The sequence below is a fragment of the Scophthalmus maximus genome, chromosome 11 (assembly GCF_022379125.1).
Source record: "Scophthalmus maximus strain ysfricsl-2021 chromosome 11, ASM2237912v1, whole genome shotgun sequence".
Classification (NCBI taxonomy): Eukaryota; Metazoa; Chordata; class Actinopteri; order Pleuronectiformes; family Scophthalmidae; genus Scophthalmus; species Scophthalmus maximus.
The window spans coordinates 4,301,735-4,324,786 of record NC_061525.1 but is presented as its reverse complement, the minus strand read 5'-3'; the positions used below and the strand labels follow the sequence as shown (position 1 = coordinate 4,324,786).

Here is a 23,052-nt window from a genome sequence, read left to right as displayed (position 1 = left end):
TGCACACACAAACACGTGTGTATATACAGTATATAATATGTGTGTTGGTGCATATACATGTGCGTATGTGCGTGTGTGATAAACACATGTTTAATCAATACACAACACGAAGGATAAAGTGAAACTTTATAATTTAATATTTGCTATTCATCTGTTACAGTACATTTTATTACACTGCCAATAGAGAAATATGTTTGTTTTTTTCAAATATAACATTAAAAAAATAAACAGTGACACAGTGTTGCTAATATAATAGATTCCAGCAAAGCCAGTAACGACAACTTTCACAAAGAGAGAGATCTTCATGGAGCTAAAAAGTTTAGAACAGCAGTATTTAAAACCCAGAGAATATCAGAACAAGAGATTGGCAAGAAAAACCATGCCATGTTATGATAAAAAATAATCAACTGTATATTAATGATACACGCTGTATCAAAATGAAGCAGCACAGTACAGTGAATATAAAGCGACAATCATTTGAAAGGCACTTGCTGAATCCTTATTGATCTCTAAAAACACCAATAATATTGAATAAGCTTGTAAATACCTTTTCATAAAAACAAACAAAGTGTGACGCATCCTTAAGTTTCTCGGTTTCACTGTGACTTCACACACAGTGGTAGGGAATGACTACTGTAAAGACAGTAGGCTAATGAGACAGCAAGCTTAAAATGAAAAAAGGTAAAAGTTCTATCAGATATATCTATGTTTTCAAGTTCTCCAGGAACAACTGCAGTTATTTAGGATACTACGAGAACTGCAAACTGCACAATACTTTCTCATCTTCCTTCAGCAGTCCATCCACACAGCAAGGAAAGATATTCAGTGAATATTACAGACTCCAGCTCATATACAGTACCGCAGCAAGGCTTTCAGGACAGTGCACAAGCTACATCGGGTCGTCTTCCGTTTTAAAGGAATACTTCACACTGATGAATTTGAATTTTTCCTCTTCATTTCTGTCTTAAAGGGTTTTGTCATTTTGTCATACTTAACCCCAGGTCGAACAAGTCTGTGACGTCTGTGCGGCCACCAAACAAAAATAAATGTCAGACTTCTCTCATACTTAAGTGAAATGGGCCAAATTAGGTTCAGTGCTCCAACAAACTTGACCAGACACTTAAACAAAAACAAAAAGCAAATAAGCTTGGTTACTTTTTTTAGCTTTTCCCTTTTTCTTTTTCCATTATTGTGGCAGGCTTTTGTTCTTGACTTACAAAGAGATCCGGCTTCTCTCTCAGCCACGACATGGCCGCTCTGAGAGCAACTTCAGCATTTTAGATATTTTTGATCCATTAACACAGCCTGTAACTAAGAACTTCCTGTCACCAATAGACAATGGTCAGATCGCACAGAACAAGCACGCCTTTACAGATCCTACAACATACTTAACCTAATACTATTTTATCATTACATCCAACCCAGAAAGTTTCAAACTGACATGAAGGGATCCCCTCGGAGAAAATCAAGACAACTGCGAGGGGGGGATTAGTCAACTGTAGGCTACAACTTGAAACCTGTTTTATTAGCCTGTATTTGTAAATATCAAGGTAAATTGGCTCCATTAAATGTATGACAAATTCACTGTTAACAGGTCCAGTTTGTTAAGTAGCCGCGGGTGTACAGACTAAAGTTAGTGGATTAATTTGATACTGAAGAACTGTAATGATGCTCAGGTGGGGTAGTGGAATGATGAGGAGCGTCTTTGTATAGGAGTGACAGGCATTTGTTTGAGATGGACATTGGAGATGAAGATATAAGGGGAAGCTACGATTTATCGGGAAGTGTTGGTAACACCAAATCAAAAAAATATGTGAATATCTGAGCACAATTATGCGTTTTGATGCAAACTGAATAGATGAAGAACAAACAGCTTCAAAGTGTCTCAATGGACTTTGTGTCAATGACCAAACAGTCTGTAAAGATGGACGACGTGACGGCTCCCAAAAGTGAAGCTAAAACATCTCCATCGCCCCCTGGTGGCTGGTGGAAGTATAGGTCATACCCCCCCCCCCCCCCCCCCTCGTGTTAGGACATGGGCCAAACTAAAAAGTTCAAGTACAAATTTTTCCCAAAGACGGCTTCTGTCGTTTCAGGTACTTTTTAAGGTACCTGAGACTGACTTTTGATTATAAACTGCCGGGTGTATCGCCAGAAGACGGCAGTGGCCATATTTGGGGTATTTTGGCTTCATTTTGTACAGTGTGAGGAAAGCGAGGCACGATCGTATTGATAAACAGGCCAAATAAACACGACGACCAAACTCTCACCTCACAGAAAACCTCTGGTCTAACCTGAACTCTCCCATTACTCACTGACCCAACACACAAAATCCTATCAAAGTGTTTCATCACATAACACCAGTTTAGACAGGCTTTAACCCATCTACCTGTTTACAGGTTTTCAGTCAGCAACGAAGGATTAAAGAGTTCCGCTTTGATTTCGGCCAGACCTCACACCCTGAAAGTGACCATAGAGACCAGTTGTAAAAAAAGATGGTGTAGAGTAACTAAAAGCCACACCTGTAGCATTAGAGAGGTCCGTGGGGGCATTTCCTCGTGTGCTCTTTCATTCGCAGGTGAAGAAGCAGTTGTAAAGAAAGCCATGTCGTAGTTCAGGCAATCCCATCTACATCATACCACAGCCATGACTCCCAAAAGATCAGTCACGACGCTCTTTTCTTGCTACAGTTTCGTCTAGTCCGTTAATCTTCTCAGGCAGCAGGCCTTCCTCGATGGCTACCTTGGATTCGTGGACCTAAAATAATAGTTATTTCACATCCGTCAGTGGACTGGTTTGGGCATACAGTAAAGGCTCCAACAGTGTTACTCACCTTGAACGGTTCGCTGATTCCAATGATGCACCGCAGAGTACTGCTGTAGTAGCACAGCATGCACTCTCCTCCCTGCACAGGGATTTCCTCTTTACTGACATACACCTACAGAAACACAGAGGCACATTAAATAATATGTGTGTGTGTGTGTGTGGGGGGGGGGGGGGGGGGGGGGGGTCACTTTCACTCTTTGGTACACAAGCTACTACCTGTATGACTTCTTCACTGAAGGCCACCTCGTCGTCTTTGACCCACGTGTACGTGATGTAATCAGTCAAACTGTTGAATCCAACCTGAATTTCGCACAAACGTTTAAGACTCACATTCCGAAATATCACTAATATCAATAACACAAACGGGTGTTGTTGAGCCGACCTTGTAGAGTCCAATCCAGTCCCACGTGCTGGAGGGGAATGGCTGCAGGGGGCTGTAGAGGACCATGGCATCGATGTCTGCGCTCCAGTCCCCCTCCGCTTGCAGATGCACCAGAGGCGTCTCGTACATCTTCCTCAGCTGGACGCCAGGAGGGATAAACATCTGACTTTTAAACAGTCTTGGCTTTTGATGGAGAATAATTATACGAACAAATTGTGTAAAAGGCAAATCTTTTGTAGATAACTAATGGATTATTTCTGTTTCTACAACTATTTATAGGTGTGGTTTGGCCACAGATTTATAGTTATGAGAGCTGACCAAGTGAGGGATCTGGGAACGTGGGGGTGATGATGATGATTATTATTATTATTATATTGGTGAAATGAGTTCCCAGAATTCATCTGGCTCCCAGGCTAAATTGTTTCTATTGGAGAGTACAATATTATCCTAACCAATAGAAACAATGTATCCTGGGACCCAGATGTATTCTGGGAGCTCATTTCATTTGCTCTGTCAGACTACAGTCTGGATCCCCTCCATCGGGAAGTGATTTCCCTCCATCAGAAAACTTGCCAGTCCAATCACAACCAATTATCTGATAGTGGACGGGGTTTATACCACGATGCAGAGAGAATCGACTCTTGTAAACAACATAGTTCTCCCACAAAAACAGCCACACTGGTTGACAGACATTTTGGAATCATCATCACAGGCATCTCCTCTGCTCTGGAATAATCGGTAGAACATTTGATTACTAAAATACTCGATACCCTAACCCTAACCCTCTAACCGAGAGGTCCCAGACTAATACGCATTAGAGCATTAGTCTGGCTACAGCAGGCTACAAACGATGGCTGAAGACAATACAAAATGAAGGCCCAAGTTGCAATATACAAAGCAAATGTACTTGAAAACCTTTTATAAGACTGCACAATAACAATAACAGCTATTGTCAACAAATCACATGAAAAGACTCAAACTAACAATGGATTAGTCTGTCTGACTTTCCAAGCCTGCCCACTGCTTTCTACTCAACACATAAGTCATGCCCTGGTAGCTGAGTGGTCACCGTGGACACATGGTTCAATTCTGGCAGGAGACATTTGTTGAATGCTGGAACCTCTCGATCTCTCCCCATGTTTGCCTACTCACTGTCTACTGTAAAATTAAGGTCAAAAATGAGGGAAAAACACTTCAGCAAATCTGACCCGAAACAGGAGAACAATGTGTTTTTTGTTGTGGATTGTGGGATTGAGTCAAAATATACTAAAATGTGTTTGTTCATGGTAAAATGGAGCTTGCTGTAAATGAGTCACACCAAGAGTGTGAAGTGAATTTTGTCAGGCAAAACATGGCTGAAGGAAAGCTAGTTGTATCTTTGTAGTTCTGGAGAGGAGCGTCAGTAATCCAGTTTCTCACCTCCAGTGTGAAGACGCCGACGACAGGCTTGTGGTCACTGACGCTATACTCCATGTCGCTGGTGTACAGGTCCTGCCTGATCTTCAGAGGGTACTCCTCATCCTCTTCCAGCTCCCTCGCCCCCTTCACAGTCTCTGTGGTTTCAACGTGCTCATCAGTCGTGGTCGGGGCTTTGGGTCTGAGTCGCCACAGGATCCTGTCTGTCCAGGCAGGTTTGCGCTTCTTTCCGCTGGTTAACAGACAATGAAAGCACAGAGAGAGAAGAGAGAAGAGAGGGCATTGGTCAGGAGGCAAAGTCAACGATTTGTAGCAAGACCAATGGTGTTGTGAGTGTCAACGACTGGTGATGGAGGAGAAATTGAGGAAAACGGAAACATAAATATGTCAAACTACTGCACAATGTTGAGACAACAACACTGTCATGAAACACAATCAGAAGAAAAACTCTTAAGTGAAAGCATTTTGCACATATTAGAATATTACACCACCAAACAATACTGACATTATCTATAGTGATTTACACTCAAAACAGCTCCTTTTTTCTTTTATAATGGTTGATGCAAGGGCCAGTCTGCATGAGACTAGAATTACCACCTCACGTCTGTCTGCCTCCAGCAACCATTCAAGGAGCAGTGTATGTTTCTGAGTTACAGTGGCCAGAAAAGTGTTTTTGTAGATCATTATGATGTAACAGTGAAGTTGACTTTGACTTTTGACTCTTAAAAAGTCATAATATTATCCTGTTAGAGATTTATGTTAAATTGTGTCTTAATCAGAGTATCTTGTGAGGTCACGGTGACCTTTGACCGTACAAATTTACAACATGTAAATACAGTTCACTTCAGGCCACAGCTATCACCAGTGCAGACGCATTAAAAATGTTCAAAGATCTATATGTCCTTTTAACAAACATTAACACAATTCAGGAATAAAAAATGTCAGGTTAAGTTTTTTTGTTTATAATTTGGGATTCCTGTGATTTCTCCACTTGCCAAAAGATTCCTCAGACATTAGAGTTTGTGATAAAAACTGAATTCTGAAATGAGTTATCAATATGAGGATAAGACATGTGGATAAAATGCATCTACAAGTACTGTATATACTAACATATCAAAAGATATGTGTATGCATGGTTATGTTTGTCTTTGATTCAGTCAATTCCACATAGTAAAAAAAAAAGGAACTTCACTGCAGATTTCAACAGATTGTACAATACATATCGTCATCTGGCAACCTCTATCATCAGTGGCACCATGTCTGAGTTATATGCAGTAAGAAACTAACAGACACAAACTGATTCCACCAGTCATAGCAGCCGCCATGCATGTTAGCTGTTGTGTAGCAGAGATTCAAACACTGATTTTACATAAACAACTATAGGTTAAATGTGGGTTAATTTAGCCCAGTGATAAGTTTGCTATTTAAAGGCACCCTGCAGAGTTTTTTATATATAAAAAAACAGTTTCTTTTATTTATTGTTCCTCACAAAACCCACGTAGCACAACCCCAAAAATAAATGTGCAGTTTGTCCTTTCTTTCTTTCTTTACTGATGCCGCATGCCGTGTACTATGTCTGCAGTGGATGACGTAAACAAATTATACTTTGCAATCGGATTTAGCAGTAAGGAAATACTACATATTATCATAAGCATCTGGACGTCTGTGGTGATCCTGAGGGGATGTAGTTTTGAAAAACAATACCATTAATAAATAAATAAATAAAATAATAAAAACTTTTTTTTCTCGTAAATTTGATTTGTGAGATTTTTCTCGAAATTTTACCAATTTAATCTCAGAGAATATCTGAGTTTTTTTGGCGGTGAAATTTACATCATCATCAGCTCTTAAAAAAAAGGTTCTTTCTACAATGGCCCAAATACGCTGTTGTATATACACAATTTTGTAGGCAAGGCAATTGTTTACATCCTCTCTTGTAGGCCAAAGGTCTCCTCAATGCCCGACTTTTGCTGGCACATTGCTATTCTTTAATGCTACCACCTGTAAATCAATGAAGAGTGAAATACTGAGTAGGAATGGGCATGTGGTATAAAAATAACATGGGTCGTTCCTTAAAGCTTATAATGGTCACAAACTCCGCAGGGTACATTTAACAACAATATTATCTCCTCAGCTCCTGAATATAGCCTGAGCTCAGACATTATTCTGTTAAATAAACAAGCACGTCAGATTTTACTTTTCAGAGACAACCTGATATTTGTCTGAGAAGACTGTTAGTTGACTGCTTCTATTTTTCACCTTCAGCGTGTTACAGGTCAACACAATCCTTGTTAAACCTGGTTAAAATTTACAGAATCAAACAAGAGGATACTACTTTAACAGATTTGTTAAAAAATGGTGTGTATGCACATACTGAAATGCAGTTAGATGAATTAAAAAAAGAGGTGAACTGGACTGATTTGGATATAAATGCGCTCTTACTTAAAGCCAAACCATGTCCTGTAGAGCCTGTGAAGTTGAAAAAAGGTGTGGATGACATTCATACAAATGAATATTTTGAGACACAAACTAAAGATATAAGTGATTTAAAAAGGGTAATTACAAACTAATCAGGATTGAGACGGTTACCTGCTGTCATAAGTATCAGAGTTCAAGTCAAACTTGTAGGTGGGTTGAAAGTCCAGATGTCCTTCCTCAAACTCCTGAAGCATCTCCTCTTTATTCTTCATCATGATCAACTGCAAATGACAACACAAGCTTTCAAAATAAGACTCGGTAATGAATCATGTACAACTGAGACCCAGGTCTTTCATACGAGCTGGGCGACTGTTGAAGTGTCAAACCTGGTCTTTGCTCCACAGCAGGTTGTAGGTTTGATTGCTGATACAGGAGCGAACAAAGTGCATTCCGTGGTCCTGAATCCGGAAGTTGAGATCTCCAAACCAAAAGACCAGACTGGAGATACGATGAGATGAAGCCTCACATCAATCATCACCAAACACATTTTTGCATACGTCTTTTTTTTTGTATTCTGCGCCGCCATTCACCTGTGGTCGACAACTCTAGGGGCCGTTTTACATTCAAAGGTCTGCGTGTTCATGATGTGCTCAAACTCATCCACTCTCTCAGTGGCATATTTCATGTGAGCAGCCAAGTGGCAGTTGAGGAAACAGAGCGTGTGGCCGTAGAAAGACAAACGGATGGACACGCCACCTTTGTTCCCCTGAGAGACAAACAGGAAGAGATTAGAAACAGGAAGAACCGCATGTTCCGTTGAACCACTCAGCATATTTCATGCACCTTTTAAGCCAGAAACCTTTTAAGAAATGCACTAATGTATTTAAACTAAGACAAAAGACACAATTATCAACTTTAATTACAAAAAAAAATATTTTTGATATTTTGAAGTAGATACATAATAGATTTTAAAATTAACTTCTGCTACAGTGCTTTGGTTCATGGATGTGACATACTGTGGTAAGTGTTTCTGACACATTTTAGGGGAAGTGCACCAATTTCACACATCACGGTCCCTTTATACTTTTGAGGGGAAATCGATATTACAGAAGTGCAAAGCTACTTTAAACGTCTGTGTGTGTCTCGCTCACCCAATATCCAAAAATGCCTGTGCGTGTGTATGTGGCCTGGATGTCTCTGATGAAAGGGAGGTGCTGCAGTTTGGAGAAGAAGAGCAGCAGCAGACCCTGCATTCTGATGGATGACACCTGAAACACAATTTATATATATCTAGATGCTGTTCAACACTAAAATCATAGCCATCAAACAGCCTCACTTACTGACAAGAGGGGGAAAAAAGACATATGTTCTTGCGTAACTTTACCACACTTCTAAAGTGTTTGCAGGTATACAAGGGTGTTAAGACAAGGTCTGTACCTTAATGTAATTCCGTGGTGCTAAGGTAGACATCAACCGATGACTCCATGGGTCATCGAATACAACATCTGACATGAACCTCAGTGGCCCCGAGTACACCTCCTGCAGACTGACACACACACACACACACACACACACACACACACACACACACACACACACACACACACACACACACACACACACACACACACACACACACACACACAGACAGACAGACAGACAGACAGACAGACAGACAGACACAGACACAGACACAGACACAGACACACACACACACACACACACACACACACAGATTTAATTGTGAGCCCCCACTTCTCCATGTCTATGGTGTTATTACTGTGCCTCTTTACTGATCAAGCAACTTGAGAAACGGAGCATTGGAAAATATATTGTGCAAGCACAAAATTTTATTTTGAAGAGAAATGATATGCAAGGAAAAAAAATTGGAGGGAATAAAACATGTTTTTCTAAAAACAAGGTTGATTTCATATGGACTTGTGGCTTCTACAGTTGCATTGTTTCACTACCTCATAGCTTGTGGCGAGTGGACCCTGGATGGTCACGACACTATGGCTAATAATCAAAATGCTTGATTCAGAATATGAATGGGATTTTCACTTCTGGAACCTTACGGTTGAGCTTGATTCTTGTGGAAATGTTGTGATACTATAACCAAACAGCCAATCAGGATTAACATTCCCCGATTAGTTGATTTTGTGGCACAAATAGAACGCTGTGCCAGTGAAGGCAAACTTGAGCGAGCACAGAATGTATAGGATGAGAGAGACACTGTGATCGAAGGGAGCTGCGGTCTGACAGTGCGCAGAGCCAGCTTTTGTGTTTTGTTTTTCTTATTTTTTTCCTTGCATATCATTTATCTTGCACAATAACAACGCCATATCCAGTTATGAAAAAACAAACTTAACTACAGACCCTACACCTACCCGATGACGTAGAGGTCCGGGCTCTTTGGGGAGTTCAGATGCAGAAGCGAGGTTACATCATCTGGTGGATCAGCTGTGGCCACATTCCACGTCACCATGTGCAGCCTGTGGGCCCGGAAGGAAATTAATTTTTGCACAGTAGTTCATATCGAAATATCAACAAATTTTCATGCATAATAGATGGACAATGTTAAAATCAAAGCACTCATTCGGTGTGGTAAAAAACCAAAGAGGAACACTGAGTTACAGTAAGCTAAGAGCTGTTATGTAAGCACTGCGCTGCTGTCACAAGCAAATCAGACTGCTACAGTAAACACATGAGACAAGTCATCCCAGTGTCCAAACCCATAGCATAAATAATACCCAATTTTCTGTGCTCAGTAACACTCAGTAAAATGCATGCAAATGACAATGTTCCACTGGAGGGTTTCAATTACCAGGGATCAAGAGTATGTTTTGTTGGCCAGTGATTATGCAGTCCATTGATCCCAGGGGAGGAAAATCCATAAAGGGATGTTAAAAAGAAATGATAGAAGAAACGAATCAAAGAAGGGAGGAACATTTATCCTGAACAAAAACATGGGTCCACTTTCAGCTCAGAGAAAAGAGAAGCAAAAGAGGTGACGTTTGCTCTCCACCTGAAACGGTCTTTCTTCAGCTTGTTGGCTCTCTTGCCGCAGACGAGGAGGGCGTTATCCAGCGTCTTCACCACTTTCTCATGCAGTTCATCTTTGGGGTCCAGGTCATCCACGCAGGTCAGCAGCTGGTTGAGCCGATGGCGCAGAACCAGTTTGCTGCCTTTGGACTGTGTGGCGTCACTGAGGAGGCTGTCAGAGCGGCCGTGTCCCGTGTGGCCCAACAGGCGACTGATTTCATCCATTCTCACAGTACGCTCTTCTTGTGAGGCCAGAAGTTGATGTTAAAAAATTATGGAAGCACAATCCATTTGCTGAAGGACCGTAACTTGGAGGCAGCGTACCAAAAGAAAAAAAGAATCCAAGATGAGGTGGTTGTAAGTATGTCTGGGTTGCGTGAAGGCGGCTTCTGTGGAATCAAACCACTGAGCGAACTCTTAAAATCACAGGACCGACTCAGACAAACAAGATTTAAAACCTTGAAAAACACTCTTTGACTTATACAGTACATTAGTTGCGTGCCACACAAAAAACTGCGCTCCAATCCACGTGTCATCACAGCTCACATCTCATCGATCTCCAAATCACAACGCCACATTTCCAGTAAAACTGGGTTTCTTTAGAGTTCTATAGATTACAAACCCTGGATTACAACATTTAGCATATTTTTCAAAATGCCACAGGGGCGTTTTTGATTCAGCTGTCAATGGGTCTGTCTGAACTGTCTGGTCTGATCTGCAACCAAACAACTCACTTAAGGGGAATGCTGCGATCTACAGGGCCGCACAAAAAGACATCGGGAGGCACAAAGTTACACTAAATCGTGCCCCGACATCGAAGCATGTGACCACATATCCTCACATTTATGAGCTATAAACCCAGGGATTACGCAGCCTCCTCAGTACAACTGTGCAATAGCGGTCTTATGACTACAATGGAACTGATCCCAAGCCAAGGTCCACTCACAAGCCCGGCATCTCGACAGTGTTGCTTAATGACAAAGTGTCTGATAGTGCACGACTTCTTTAAAGTCTGAGGTCAGACAATATGACCAGTGAACATGTGATCATTAGGCAATTAACTAAAGATATCATTTTCGACTTACAGCTGAATAATTTCACTTTACAGGGGGGGGGGGTTTTGGAGCTTTTTTTTAACACAGCAGCTGTAAATGATTTATATCAAGTGCGTATGGATAAAAAAAAAGCTGAATGTTCACCAGTCCGACCTGAAACTGTCTCTGTCGGAGTTCCCCTTCGTCGCGCTGAGGTCCGAGTGTTGCCGCTCCTCCGTCTCCTCCATCATCGTCGTCTCCGCACCTGGAGGGCACCGAGAGAAACGATCGCTGTAACGTGCAACAAAATGAATGCACTAATAAACACGTCTCTCCCAACATACGTAGCTTCTGCTCCGTAAACACTCGGCACTGTCAACTCACGTCTCCCCCCTTCTGAGGACGTGACGGGGGCGTAAAAGTTAACTACGCAACGTGCAAAAGAACAAACAAATAACCGTCTACACAAACCTGACATGACATATATATCACGCGTGTGTAGAACTCGTTTACTTACAGAGTTGGTATCACAACCGTCGCCGAGCTAACGCAAATATGGCTAATGTGACGTTAGCATCGCGTCAGATCAAAGACAACGTTAGCCGCGCCGCGCAGCTAGCTAAACCAGTGTGTTCATGTTATCAAACGCTTAACGGTCGCGGCCAACCGATGTATGTGAGGGCGTCTCTCCGAACACTACCTGCGATTTATAGGCGGCACTCGTTGTCGTTGTTTTGTCTACTTGCTGAGAGACGTACAGTGGGTTGACATCAGCTGTGCACACAGGTTGTACTGTAGAGGGTGTTGTCGCTACTTTGTCCGGAAGACAAGATCGGTCGCCTTCAAAATAAACGCATTTCTCACGAGCAGCTCAGACGTCGGACAGTTTCTATTCCACTTACCTCGAATTATTTTTCGAAACTATCGACTGTCCATTTGTCAGCACTGCACTAAGTTTGACGCCTATCAGTCATCAACTTCTTAACGGCCAAAAGTAGGATTTTTTTTGACGAGCATCTAGCATCAATTCGACACTTGTAAGGGAATGCTTTTATTCTGAAGGATTCGGTTTATTGTAGCTGCAGGCGGCGGGAGCAGGGGTACAAACACAGAAAAAACAATAATCAACATATCATTTTTTTTTAATATACATCACGATGATCTTGTTACATTAAAATCCAGACAACATTGAACACAAGCCGAGATTTACAATGAGAGGCCAGGGGGAAACATTCGAACAGTTAGAGGTCAGGATTCTCGTACAGTAAATCATCACCATCAGCCAAAGCATCAGCCTTAAGCTGTGAATAAAAAAGCTAAGCCAACCACCTGACCAAAAGACGGTGCTGTTAATAGCCTCTGATTGTTATGGTTTTGACTCCAGCCACCAGGTCATGAGGAATATCCAGTTTGATATAACAGAGCAATAGCTTTACTTTGTGAGATCAGGAAAGAAATTTGCTCTATTGCCAAAGCCTATTTTATTTTTTGGGCAATAGTGGGATTTCCCCCTTTCGGGTCTACCTCATGTATGTGGACAAAAGGCTTGTCGAACATGTTCCTTGTTCTTGTCAGTAAACAATAAATCACTAAGAACTGGAAAATTCAAAAATCAAAGAAAAGAACAACACCTAAATGAATGCCATTCAAAAGAATAAGAGTTCCGGTTTTCAGATATGTTGCCTTGGAGACAACCCACACCTGTTCCCCAGTGTTTTAAGATTTAAGAGGACTGAATAATAATTTGCTCCAGAAATGCAGTACAAAATTCAAACAATGGCTTTACAGTAATGACCTCTTATTAAGAGCAAATTTATTAGGATGTAGGTGTGGAGTTTGCCTACACAGCAGTTCTGGGTACAGTGTTCTAGGAGGAGGCTGAGCTTGTTGAGGGAAGTCAGACCTTCCTGTGTCTCAGAGAAAAACCTGGAGAGAGAGAAAGAGAGAGAGAGAGAGAGAGAGAGAGAGAGAGAGAAAAACAATGAATAATCCAGTTCTAACTAAAAAATGTTAAATTTCACCCCCAAAAAATAATTCAACACTCACCGTGTTAGCCCATCCGTTGCAATCACTCATCGCCGACCCTGCCTTTACGCTCGTCATTTTTCCTCATCTATGACATGGTGGAGAAACACATAATGCTCTGTTCATTCAACTGATCAAACGATTTCTTGACCTCAAAATTATACATTTCAAACTTTCTCATAAATGTGTGTAGATGATAATGGGCTGAATCAAAGTGCTTTTCAGTACATTTCACATTCACCCATTCACAAACACATTCATACAGCGCTTCTATACACAGCGGATTTTCATTCGCACATCAAGGACACAGCCGGGGATCTAAACCACCTACCTGCTGGTTAGTGGCCGACCTACACGAGTCGTCAAGCTGATGCCACACTTTGTCCATACCCACATTACATGACATCAGTCATGTAATGTGACTGATTTACTGTCACTAGACAGTATCTTTTTCTTGTTATATCAACAAAGCGACTCATCGTGCTTTAATAAAAAAAAGCTTTCTTGTGTAAATGAAGTGGTGAAGTGTACAGTTTACTGTGCTAAGTCACCTTATTCAGCTCCTCCTTTGTCTCCTCCTCCATCCGTCGTATGTCATCCATCGACAGATCGATCCACTTGTCGATCCAGCAGAACAGGTCTCTGTGGAAGCTGGTGAACAAACGCCTCTCCATCTGAGTGGGCATGTGAGAAAGACGGCGTGAGAACACAACAGAGAAACAGTGAGAGGGTAATACACAAATTCCATACAGTAGTGTGGAATTTCTCTTCCTGCCAGGAAAAGCGAAAGGTATAAAAATAATTGTATTTTGTTTAAAAAAAAAAAAAGTTTTGTACCCTTTGAATCATGTTCTCTATCTGGGACTGTAATCCTAGCCACTTGAATTTAATGGTGACCAGCTTGTAGGCACACATGTGTGGACAGTTGGAGTTGTTAGGAAGGTCTTTCTGCAAAAGGCACAGAAAAAAATTACATCACAGTCCCCAGGCCTTTAAACTCCACAGTTTCATTTCTTTAACGAGGGAGCCAAAGTGAAGAGCAATAGGAGGTGTAGTACCTTCCAGTCGGGTCCCAGAGGCCCTCTACCCGTCTTCTCCGACTTAAAGAGGGCTGGATCCATTTCTGGTTTGTAGTCCTAAAGAGAGAATACAACCAAGATATACAGTGGATATTTGAAAAATATGAAGCTGCCTAATAAGCAGCAGGTTTATTATAGTGAATGTTAAGTAGATAAATGTGCTAACTTATCACAACGAGTGTAAGTTAACACTTCCAATCAAATATTCATCCCGTTACTGATGGAAAAGTCTGACTTGTACCCATTTAAAAAACACATTTTTTATCTTACCTTTGGGCTAATGCATTTCTTGTCAGCAATGTCAATGTCAACAATTATCCTTTTTTTCAATGAGCTCTCGTCTAATCCGTGTACCTGCAGGAAGACAAAAACATCCAAGTTATGTCAGCTGCTTGGTAGACAAACACAAAAAAACCCCCACCAGACTTCATGGTCAGAACTTTTCTGCTCTGTGTCACCATCTTAGATTAGCTCATCAGCAAACTAACGTTCACTAAACACAATTTACCAGCTGAGACTGGTGGGAATAACATATACCACCCAGAGCACATAAGTGTCATTCTATTGGCGGTTGTGGAGGAAAGTCAACAATCGCCAAAGTCATTCGTACATCATTTGGTAAATCTCAACGTATTTAACTTAATTTCACCAGCTGCCGGTGTTAGGGAGGCCCAGTCCCTGACTTAAGCTCGGCCAAAGCTAGTTGGTTTGCAGTGTCAACCTCAGTAACAGCAAAGAAGTTATGGAAATAGAAGGAAAAACAGCAGAAAAGGTTGGCGTTGCGTTCCACTGCTGGAAACAACTCTTGGCGTGGGAAAGGGATGAAGCTGAGTAAAGTTAGCATGACAGCTGCTACGTACATTCTCCTGTTCCCCCATATCAGGCTTGTGCCACGTCTCGATCTTAATCATGAAGTTTTCTTTCATCCAGGAATTCTGCAAGCATGGGAGAGATACATGATAGTGTCAGAGCACAACAGTGTTAGAGAAGTTACTGGAAACATTCAGTTACTCTACCAATTTCTGCATAATTATGTTATTAGTTACAATACTTACTGTGAGGACTGCGTCAGAAGAAAACGGTGGAACCCGATGGAATGGGGATTGATAAGACAGAGAAGGAGACATGGTCTTAGATAATACACAGATGATAAGCATCCAGATTGTCAGCTGAGAAATTCACAGACAAACAAACGGTGTAACTGTGTACCGTCACCAAAACACGGCTGGTGTTCGAAGTGCACTACTCTGAGTGACGATGGCTTTGCTAACCTATATGCACTGTTCAATTATTAACTGTCACGCAGAGTTGTGTGTGTTCAGGGGAGGACTCACTGGTTCGACAGTAAGGATACGCGTTCCAGGCCTTCTCATGAAGCTCCATAGAACCGTGCGGAGCGAGTGCACTGATGAGACGTGGCATTTTACTGCAGAGACAAAAAACGGCAGTGATGAAGTCACACAGGTCGCAAATTAAACATATAAGGTAAGATTTGGTAGCAAAACAACATAAAAAAGCTTCCTGTGTAGTTTGCGATATGCAGTTCATCGCAGTGTGCGTGTAGCAGTGCTGCACAGCCAACCTGTTCAGGTGGTAGATCTTGTGGGTGTACTGTCCCTTCTCTCCATCCTGCTCGTAGGGCTCGTTGATCAACACCTCCACACCGTCTCCTCCGCCCGTCTCATTCTTACTAGCCTCTGCTACTGCAAACAGCTGACCCACTTGGTACTGGAGGGGGGAAAAAACAACAGAGAGATTAATACAGTAAAGGATTAAAATGAGTTTGATGTCACGCAAATGATGTGTCCGTGTTTGGACCTTTTAGACATAGGGGTTAGACCTGTAAGTTTTCTTAAATCTGGGGAAAAAATATATATCTTCTTCGTTTCACAAAACCTCTTGTTTTGAAATGTTCCCGAATGCTAAGAATTACTGATTATTTTCCAAGTTTAAGTACAAAATGAGAGATTTTCAACGGGGTCTCAAGAAAAATCCAGGTGAAACTAGAATTTGATATTAGGTCAGATTAATGACACAACAGCTGCACTCACCAATTATTATATATTAACTGTGGATCAAATTCAATTGTGAAGTTTCAAAGGAGGTTTCTCAGTCCAAGACTCATCAACGTCCCTCAGCATTTCAGCAGCTTTCGGCACATCGTTTTGATTGGATGGCCCATGACCTACATTCCAATAAACCTCATTTTCATGTACAAAGTCCTGATAAACTCTGTGTTTGCAGCTTGCTCTGTTTCCCCCAAGTGGCCAAATACGAATGACTTAGATTCTCTTCTTGAGAAAATCGGCCGGATGCAAGAACATTTTCATATTCTAGGGTGAGGGCTCGTTCACCAATCATGTTGTTTCATCCACAATCTTTCATACAGGAATGAGGAATAAGGTCTATAAGGAAAGTGACCGTAAATTACATGTTCAAAGAGGCCTTGTAAGAATTCTTCTGTCATGACCTCAGATTCGTGGAAGTGACCAGGAGTAAACCATTTTCCTTCGTCCCAGACCCAGACAGGAGCATATAAAAAAAGCTGCTGGCTAAGCTTCCCCCCCTCTCTTCCTCTTCCTCCCCTAACCCCCATAGTTCAACCCTTCCTGAGTCAGGCACAAGTGTTGTGACACTGGAAAGAGTGACTCACATGACTGGTGCCGTCGGCCTGGCCAGCACACTCCTACTTCGCACACACACACACACACAAAACCTTTTTGGCAAATAGGATCCAAAGGATGTTTTATCAGAGCTTCCCAGAAGCTACACTATAGGGCCAGCCGAAAACTTTGAAGGAAATTGTTTTGATTTACGAGTTGCAACTGTGTGTTTGTTTTTAGCTGAGAAGTTTGTATCCTGCGGAGCGAAATAGTTGAGTTTAGAAATGCATTAAGAAATGCGCTCATATCTCAGACAGCGGACATCCTCATTAGACGGCTGCTTAGGAAAACGCCACTGCCGGCGACCTGAGTCCACTGAAAGCTGTGACATAAATTAACTAATGAAGTCCCTTTATTTCAAATCTATTATGTTTTTTACAAACTCTGAGACACGGTGAAAACACACACTGAAACAGGAAGTGTTGTCACAGCAACCGGCATCTGACATCTGAGGAAAACATGGCTGTGCCTCAGCCTCACACTGTGATTTGAGTTTAAAATGTCAGACAAACAAATGTTTTTGTAGTTCGGGTCCAATTATGCAAAACTAACTAACTGTAATGGAACTTCCTGCAGAGACATAAGGGATCAAGTGAGTATGTTTTTTCCACATCATACAGTATTTGGTTTATATTTATGGTTTATCCTGCCATTGAGTCTTCTCCTGTTTTGTGTGTAACATTGTGAATGTTCATTCTTTACTCATATACCTGCTTACTGCCCCTAATTATAACTATGGTCCAATGATTATTAATTACATAAGATTTGATCAGTCAGTGTGGGCTAAAACACACCACAATGGTGTTGGCAAACTCAGTGTTATGAGGGAGCAGTGGCGTAAGAATGTGCCAGAGGCCACTACAGCCACTTACAGTCAATCTTTTATCTGTTGGGGGGGGACAGACCCCAGACCCCCGGCGTTGGTTACTTTTTCCAACTGGCTAGCTTCTCCTTACACTTGTGGAAATCCCTGTTCTATTCACCACTGAAACGTCTCTCGGTGCTCACGGAGAAATTTTTTCTTCTTCTTTATTCCTTTAACGATTGTGTTTTCAGACGTCGACAGGTGTCGTTCTCGCCGTGGACGGAGCACTGCTGCAGGCCAGTATCCAGCCTGTCCGAGGCTGTGGATTCTCAGCCTTGCCGATGATGAGCAGGGACTCAGAAATGTGACCCGTCGTGTATAACCAGCAAGTCTTCTCACCGTCAAGGGCGGTTCGACATGATTAGCGACTTTCAAGAGCAGCTCAGGGGCATGGGGACGTCCTTCAGCTGCCAACAAACAAGACGGGCTGAACCTGAGCGGAGGCGGTCACGAACCTCAGCCAGGTTCACTCGTCTGCTGACAAACGTGTCGATCGGGTCAAACTGTAATTTGCCTCTCAACCCCGTCTTTTCATGTTCTCATGTTTTCTTTTGAAATTGACCTCCAATACTACAAATATAAAATAAAAACCTCTATGACTTAGAGTAATAGCGAGGAAAAAACGAGTAAACCCATATCTTTCCTTACATATTATAATGTAATTGAGATGTTGACATTGTTATGACGTCCTGCGACCTGTTGTAATATATATTTTAAGTAACTCCTCCTGCCATGTTCCGAAGTTCTGTTGCATTGATTAAATACACAGATTAGAGAGCACACCCCTACGGCATTCAGATTGAATCCAGCTCAAGATGTTGTAATGGTTGCACTTGATTTCTCAACCAACACATGAATCCAGAAAACGATTTTAACACGGAAACATGGAAAATTTTAAAACACATTATATTTAATTCAATTCATGTTGGTTATCTTGTACTGTCCCTGATAAAAAAAATAACCAAAAAAAGTTCTTACCTCCTCCACTGAAATGGGCAGGACGATTCGGCTACAAGGAAGAGAAAAGAAAAACAAGGAGATATTAGGGCACAGATATACCAGTCAATGTTCACCTGCGAGGATCAAGGATATGATGTTCACTTTATTCGTTCATTAAACGGGGACCATGCACAACACAACAGTTACTTGAGCCAGAGTTAGCTATATGGATTATTTGCATATGCGGTCCCGGAGCGCATATGCAAATAATCTGATAATTTACAGTAATTTACAAACAGAAAATACAAAATAGACATGACACAGTGTTAGAAAATGGTTCCAAAGGTCGATGGTCATGTTTAAATGTTGTTTTAAACATGCTGAAACTAGTACTAGGGGTTGACCGATACGGCATTTTCCAGGGACGATACCGATATCGATAATTACTCACCTAAGAAGCAGATAACCGATATTTGAAACTGATATTTGGCTGCGCTAAAAGAGGTGTCAAAGGGCGTCACAATTTAAAATAATACAAACCCTTAACACAAAACTTTGTTGAAATGCCTTGGATGTTTAATTCACAGAACCTTTCAACACGACCTCAACACAAAAAGTGCTGGGAGCTATCAGCAGCATTATTTTGAGGTTGAACAAAAACAAACATGGACGGGATATTGCTAAAGTCCAGACAGTAGTGACAGCGGCGGCATCAGAGCCAAAGTAGCGAATTTTCGAATGAATTAATCTTATCGGCAAATAGGCTTGAAAAATGTCTGATACCGATAACCATAAAATTCGTGAATATCGGCGCCGATAATTGGCCGACCCCTAACTCGTGCGTTCGAGCACCGCCACCCTCTGCGCTGCAGACCCTCACATTGTCTCTGCAGAGGCACATTGTGTGAGTGGTGGTGGCACAAGATCATGAAAAACAAAGTTACTATCAAAGGTCAATTATGTGCAATGATGGTGTGTTGTAAAGCGTGTGTAATGGTTTCAGCAGAGTCACGCCTGCCAGGGACCAGCTTGTGGCATGGTAAGGTGAGCGCGAGAAAATCATAGCGTGGAGACCTTCTTTACATGCTTTTTTTAGAATGTAAGTTGGAATCGATGATTCTTGTCAAAGGTAAACGTGTCGACATCTCCTCCACCGGCCGCATTCAACAACCATCAGCCTAGACGCATGTCCGAACATCTGGAATCTAAAGGAACCTGTGGTGGAATTTAGGGCATTTAATGTCAATTGTTTGGTCCATAAAATGTCATAAAATGGTTCAAAATGTTGATCATGTTTCCGAAAGCCTAAGATGATGTTTTGTTCACACACCTAAGATATTTAGTTTACTGCCATAGAGGAGCAAAGAAAGCACAAAATATTTCCATTTAAGAAGCTGAAATCGTAGAAATTTGACTTGATTTTTTCATAAAAACTACTTGAACCAATTCATTGATTATCAAAATAGTTGGCGATTAATTTAGTAGTGGATTGCTAACCGATGAATCGATTAACTGTTGCAGCTGTAGTGGAATTAATTTCAAAACTGCTTCGAGATGAGTGAATCTATTGATCTAGATTTACATCTATTCATATCATTTATATAGGAAACCCAAAGTACAAAAAGATTTTAAAAAAGTCAACCACTTTATGAGGACTTTGTGTTTCTTGATTAAGTTACATTTGGATAGATTGTATCCAAAGCATTGTGTTTAAATGCATAATGTCAACAACTTTCCAACATTGCTTTGTATCCTCTCATCTGCTCTGTGTGGGAGACACAGCTCACTGACTGTGGTGTCACCGTCTGATTGACGACTTGCATTTTTTTTTCTCTCAGTGTCGAAACAAATCATGTAGGAGAAGAGTGCTGTGACTGGCATGGCCGCTAGGCCTACATTGCAGGCCCATGTGATTCAGTAGGAAAAGAATGACGGTAATATCGTTCAACGCGATAATTTCTGGGACAATATGTCTTCCACCGAGTAGTTACCGTGACAGGCCTACATCTGATGCAATGCTAGAGTTATTATTTTTTCTTCCACCTTTAACGTACCATCTACATTAAAGGGCTTCTTCCATTAACTAAGAGAAGAGACTCAAATCAAAAAGATTATTATGGAAGCAGCAGAGGCCGAGGTATTTTGACTTTCACTACCTCGCATCGGTACAAGCTCCAAAAAAACGATCCAATAGTTCCCATCATGCTGCCTGTCTCATAAACGCCTTCCAAAGCCCACACTTTCTATTAAAAATCTTAGAAGTCTTAGGCCCTATCAGAGACAGCACTGATGATGTCATCAGGGTTTCTAGAACTGGTCTCACAAGCTGTGCAGTTCTCCTTGTGATAATAAAATGAACGTCATGCGTAATATCGGAGGAGTGCCCCTCTCACCAATTAGAGGGGAGCACGCTCCTGCACCCTAATTTATAAGGTGTGGGTCTGAGTTCGACTGACGCCTTGAACAATGGGACAAGAAAAACATGACCGTGACCGTGCAACCTTTGCCGTAATAGAATCAACAGAAGCAGAGTTGGTGTCGGTCAGCCGACCTTCAGAAGTGACTGCTAGATCAACTTAGACACGGTAACTAATTAAACTGCAGATACGGCCATAAAAGAGCAGGGGGGATTACAATGTGCGTGTGTGTGTGTGTGTGTGTGTGTGTGTGTGTGTTTGTGTAATGAGACAAGTCAGTTAATTCTCTGCTAGTGTCCCACCATCATAAGGAACCTAGAGACGAGAAAGAGGAAATTTCAAAACTGCAATCCAGCCCTGGCACGTTCTGTGTGATAACAAACAGGACTGGGACTGCATATGTGTGTGTGTGTGTGTGTGTGTGTGTGTGTGTGTGTGTGTGTGTGTGTGTGTGTGTGTGTGTGTGTGTTTGTGAGTGTGTGTGTGAGTGTGTTTGCGTGTGTGTGTGTGTGTTCTTTGTGTATCCATCTCTTGCGTGAGCTGATACAACAGCCAATGAATCGCCACCTGTTGCCATGTCGAGCAGGACCTGAATATTTCATTAGAGCAGATCAGAGTATAGGAGAGGAGCCCTCCGAGCATGAACTCGACGGCTGGATGCGGTAAATATGTTCTGCCACCCTGCACCGTTTACACGGGCAGGCCCTAATGACTCGCTGTGAGAAAAAGGTTCCGGTTATAGACACAGGGAAATCCTCCATAAAGCATTAGGATTACACTGATGGCTGAGCATTCGCACGCTTCCCATGCACTTTGCACCGCGGTCATATGACAGCCAGCCACTGGATGATGCAGCACGGTCATAAAAAACCTCCTGGTTCGGGAGGTACAGGAACAGAGAACTTCAAAAAATGGAGGTCATCGATTCATTCAGTCGCCTGAACCAAGCCCTTTGAGCCCCCCAACTCTGTGAAAGCACGGCTCAACTTAAAGATGGCTTTTTTCCTTATGAATTTACAGGCATGCATTCTTTACCACAATCATAATGCATCAAAGAATACATTTAGTCAGTGGAAATTCATCTTTGGAGGTTGATTGGGCTGCGCCCATAGATTTTCCTCCTCATGCCAAATTACAGTGTAATCTCAGGGAGCGAGTTCACTTGGCAGTTAAAAAAAAAACCTGTTTAACTGAGTTCTACCGCCAAGTCAAACTTTTTTTTTTAATGCCGAAGTGACTCTCCCTCTCGTTACTATCCCAAAGCTCGTTGACTTCACTCAAGTGGGTCGGCAGTCTTGCTCCGAACCAAAGTCGGCGTTAAATCGCCAAAACTTTCCTGCGAGTTCTGGTGAAACACGGCGAGAGGTACACACACATTCTGAATGCCGGCAGTTTTATCCAGTCCTCCCTTTTCATGAATGAAGGTAATAATTTGAGAGAAGTTTAAAGAAAAAAAGAAGAAGAAAAAAAGCTAAACGACAGCGGAGGGAGCTGCATGCTCCTGTCTTCTATCTAATTCAAACAAACACACACGGGGAAGGGGAAGGGGAAGAGGAGGGGGGGACGACACCGCCGCTCCAGAAAGTTAGGATACTCACTATTCGGTGATCAGCATGGTGACTCTGTGTGTGTGTGTGTGTGTGTGTGTGTGTGTGTGTCTCCGTCCGAACTGAAGCGTGGGGACACCGTCGAAAGTCCAGGGAAGGCTTCTTCTTCTTCTTCTTCTTCTTCTCGCCGCTGGACGCCGTCTTCCTCCTCTCGGGCTCTCTCCTTCCTGGATGATCCGGTGTGTGGGCGAGGGGGGCGGGGCGTCGACAAGGGAGGAGGAGGAGACAAGACACCTTGCGGCTCAGGCAGGTAGCCCCGACCCCGATGCTGCGTTCACGTGCAGTCGGACCAAACAGCGCCGCGCGTCTCCGTCGATATGGCGTCACGTCCCCCCTGAA

General features: G+C 42.2%; 2 protein-coding genes across 8 annotated transcripts; both read right to left on the bottom strand.

Moving 5' to 3' along the window:
* Positions 1-114: 114 nt before the first annotated feature.
* Positions 115-11,964, bottom strand: inpp5ka (inositol polyphosphate-5-phosphatase Ka). Of its 7 annotated transcripts, none has more exons than XM_047335523.1 (14): positions 11,819-11,964; positions 11,293-11,383; positions 9,430-9,534; positions 8,480-8,588; positions 8,194-8,310; positions 7,633-7,808; positions 7,429-7,540; positions 7,214-7,323; positions 7,067-7,093; positions 4,628-4,856; positions 3,209-3,346; positions 3,043-3,126; positions 2,834-2,938; positions 115-2,757 (listed from the first exon to the last, which is right to left on the bottom strand). In XM_047335523.1, exons 2-14 carry the CDS (start codon positions 11,367-11,369, stop codon positions 2,662-2,664), a joined length of 1,485 nt encoding a protein of 494 aa, XP_047191479.1. In that variant the 5' UTR covers positions 11,370-11,383; positions 11,819-11,964; the 3' UTR covers positions 115-2,661. The 7 variants fall into 7 exon arrangements, with proteins under 7 accessions (XP_047191479.1, XP_047191481.1, XP_047191480.1 ...); XM_047335525.1 differs by having other exon boundaries at positions 11,823-11,931; XM_047335524.1 differs by having other exon boundaries at positions 11,293-11,409; positions 11,819-11,924.
* Positions 11,965-12,242: 278 nt separating this feature from the next.
* LOC118299025 (phosphatidylinositol transfer protein alpha isoform) lies at positions 12,243-23,017 on the bottom strand. Its single transcript, XM_035622379.2, has 12 exons — positions 22,705-23,017; positions 18,729-18,759; positions 15,805-15,950; positions 15,557-15,648; positions 15,278-15,285; positions 15,083-15,157; positions 14,493-14,576; positions 14,202-14,279; positions 13,981-14,091; positions 13,695-13,817; positions 13,165-13,231; positions 12,243-13,044 (listed from the first exon to the last, which is right to left on the bottom strand). Exons 1-11 carry the CDS (start codon positions 22,719-22,721, stop codon positions 13,187-13,189), a joined length of 810 nt encoding a protein of 269 aa, XP_035478272.1. The 5' UTR covers positions 22,722-23,017; the 3' UTR covers positions 12,243-13,044; positions 13,165-13,186.
* Between the last annotated feature and the right edge of the window lie 35 nt (positions 23,018-23,052).

Coding starts and splice junctions, on each gene's coding strand:
- inpp5ka (XM_035622373.2), bottom strand. CDS start 10,309: ATGGATGAAATCAGTCGCCTGTTGGGCCACACGGGACACGGCCGCTCT. Junction 7,094..7,213: donor TCTGATACTTATGACAGCAG/GTAACCGTCTCA, acceptor TCAACTTCACAG/GCTCTACAGGACATGGTTTG. Junction 4,857..7,066: donor AGGACATGGTTTGGCTTTAA/GTAAGAGCGCAT, acceptor TCTGTTAACCAG/CGGAAAGAAGCGCAAACCTG.
- LOC118299025 (XM_035622379.2), bottom strand. Junction 15,951..18,728: donor TGCCCATTTCAGTGGAGGAG/GTAAGAACTTTT, acceptor TCCCCCCTCCAG/TACCAAGTGGGTCAGCTGTT. Junction 14,577..15,082: donor ATATGGGGGAACAGGAGAAT/GTACGTAGCAGC, acceptor GTCTTCCTGCAG/GTACACGGATTAGACGAGAG.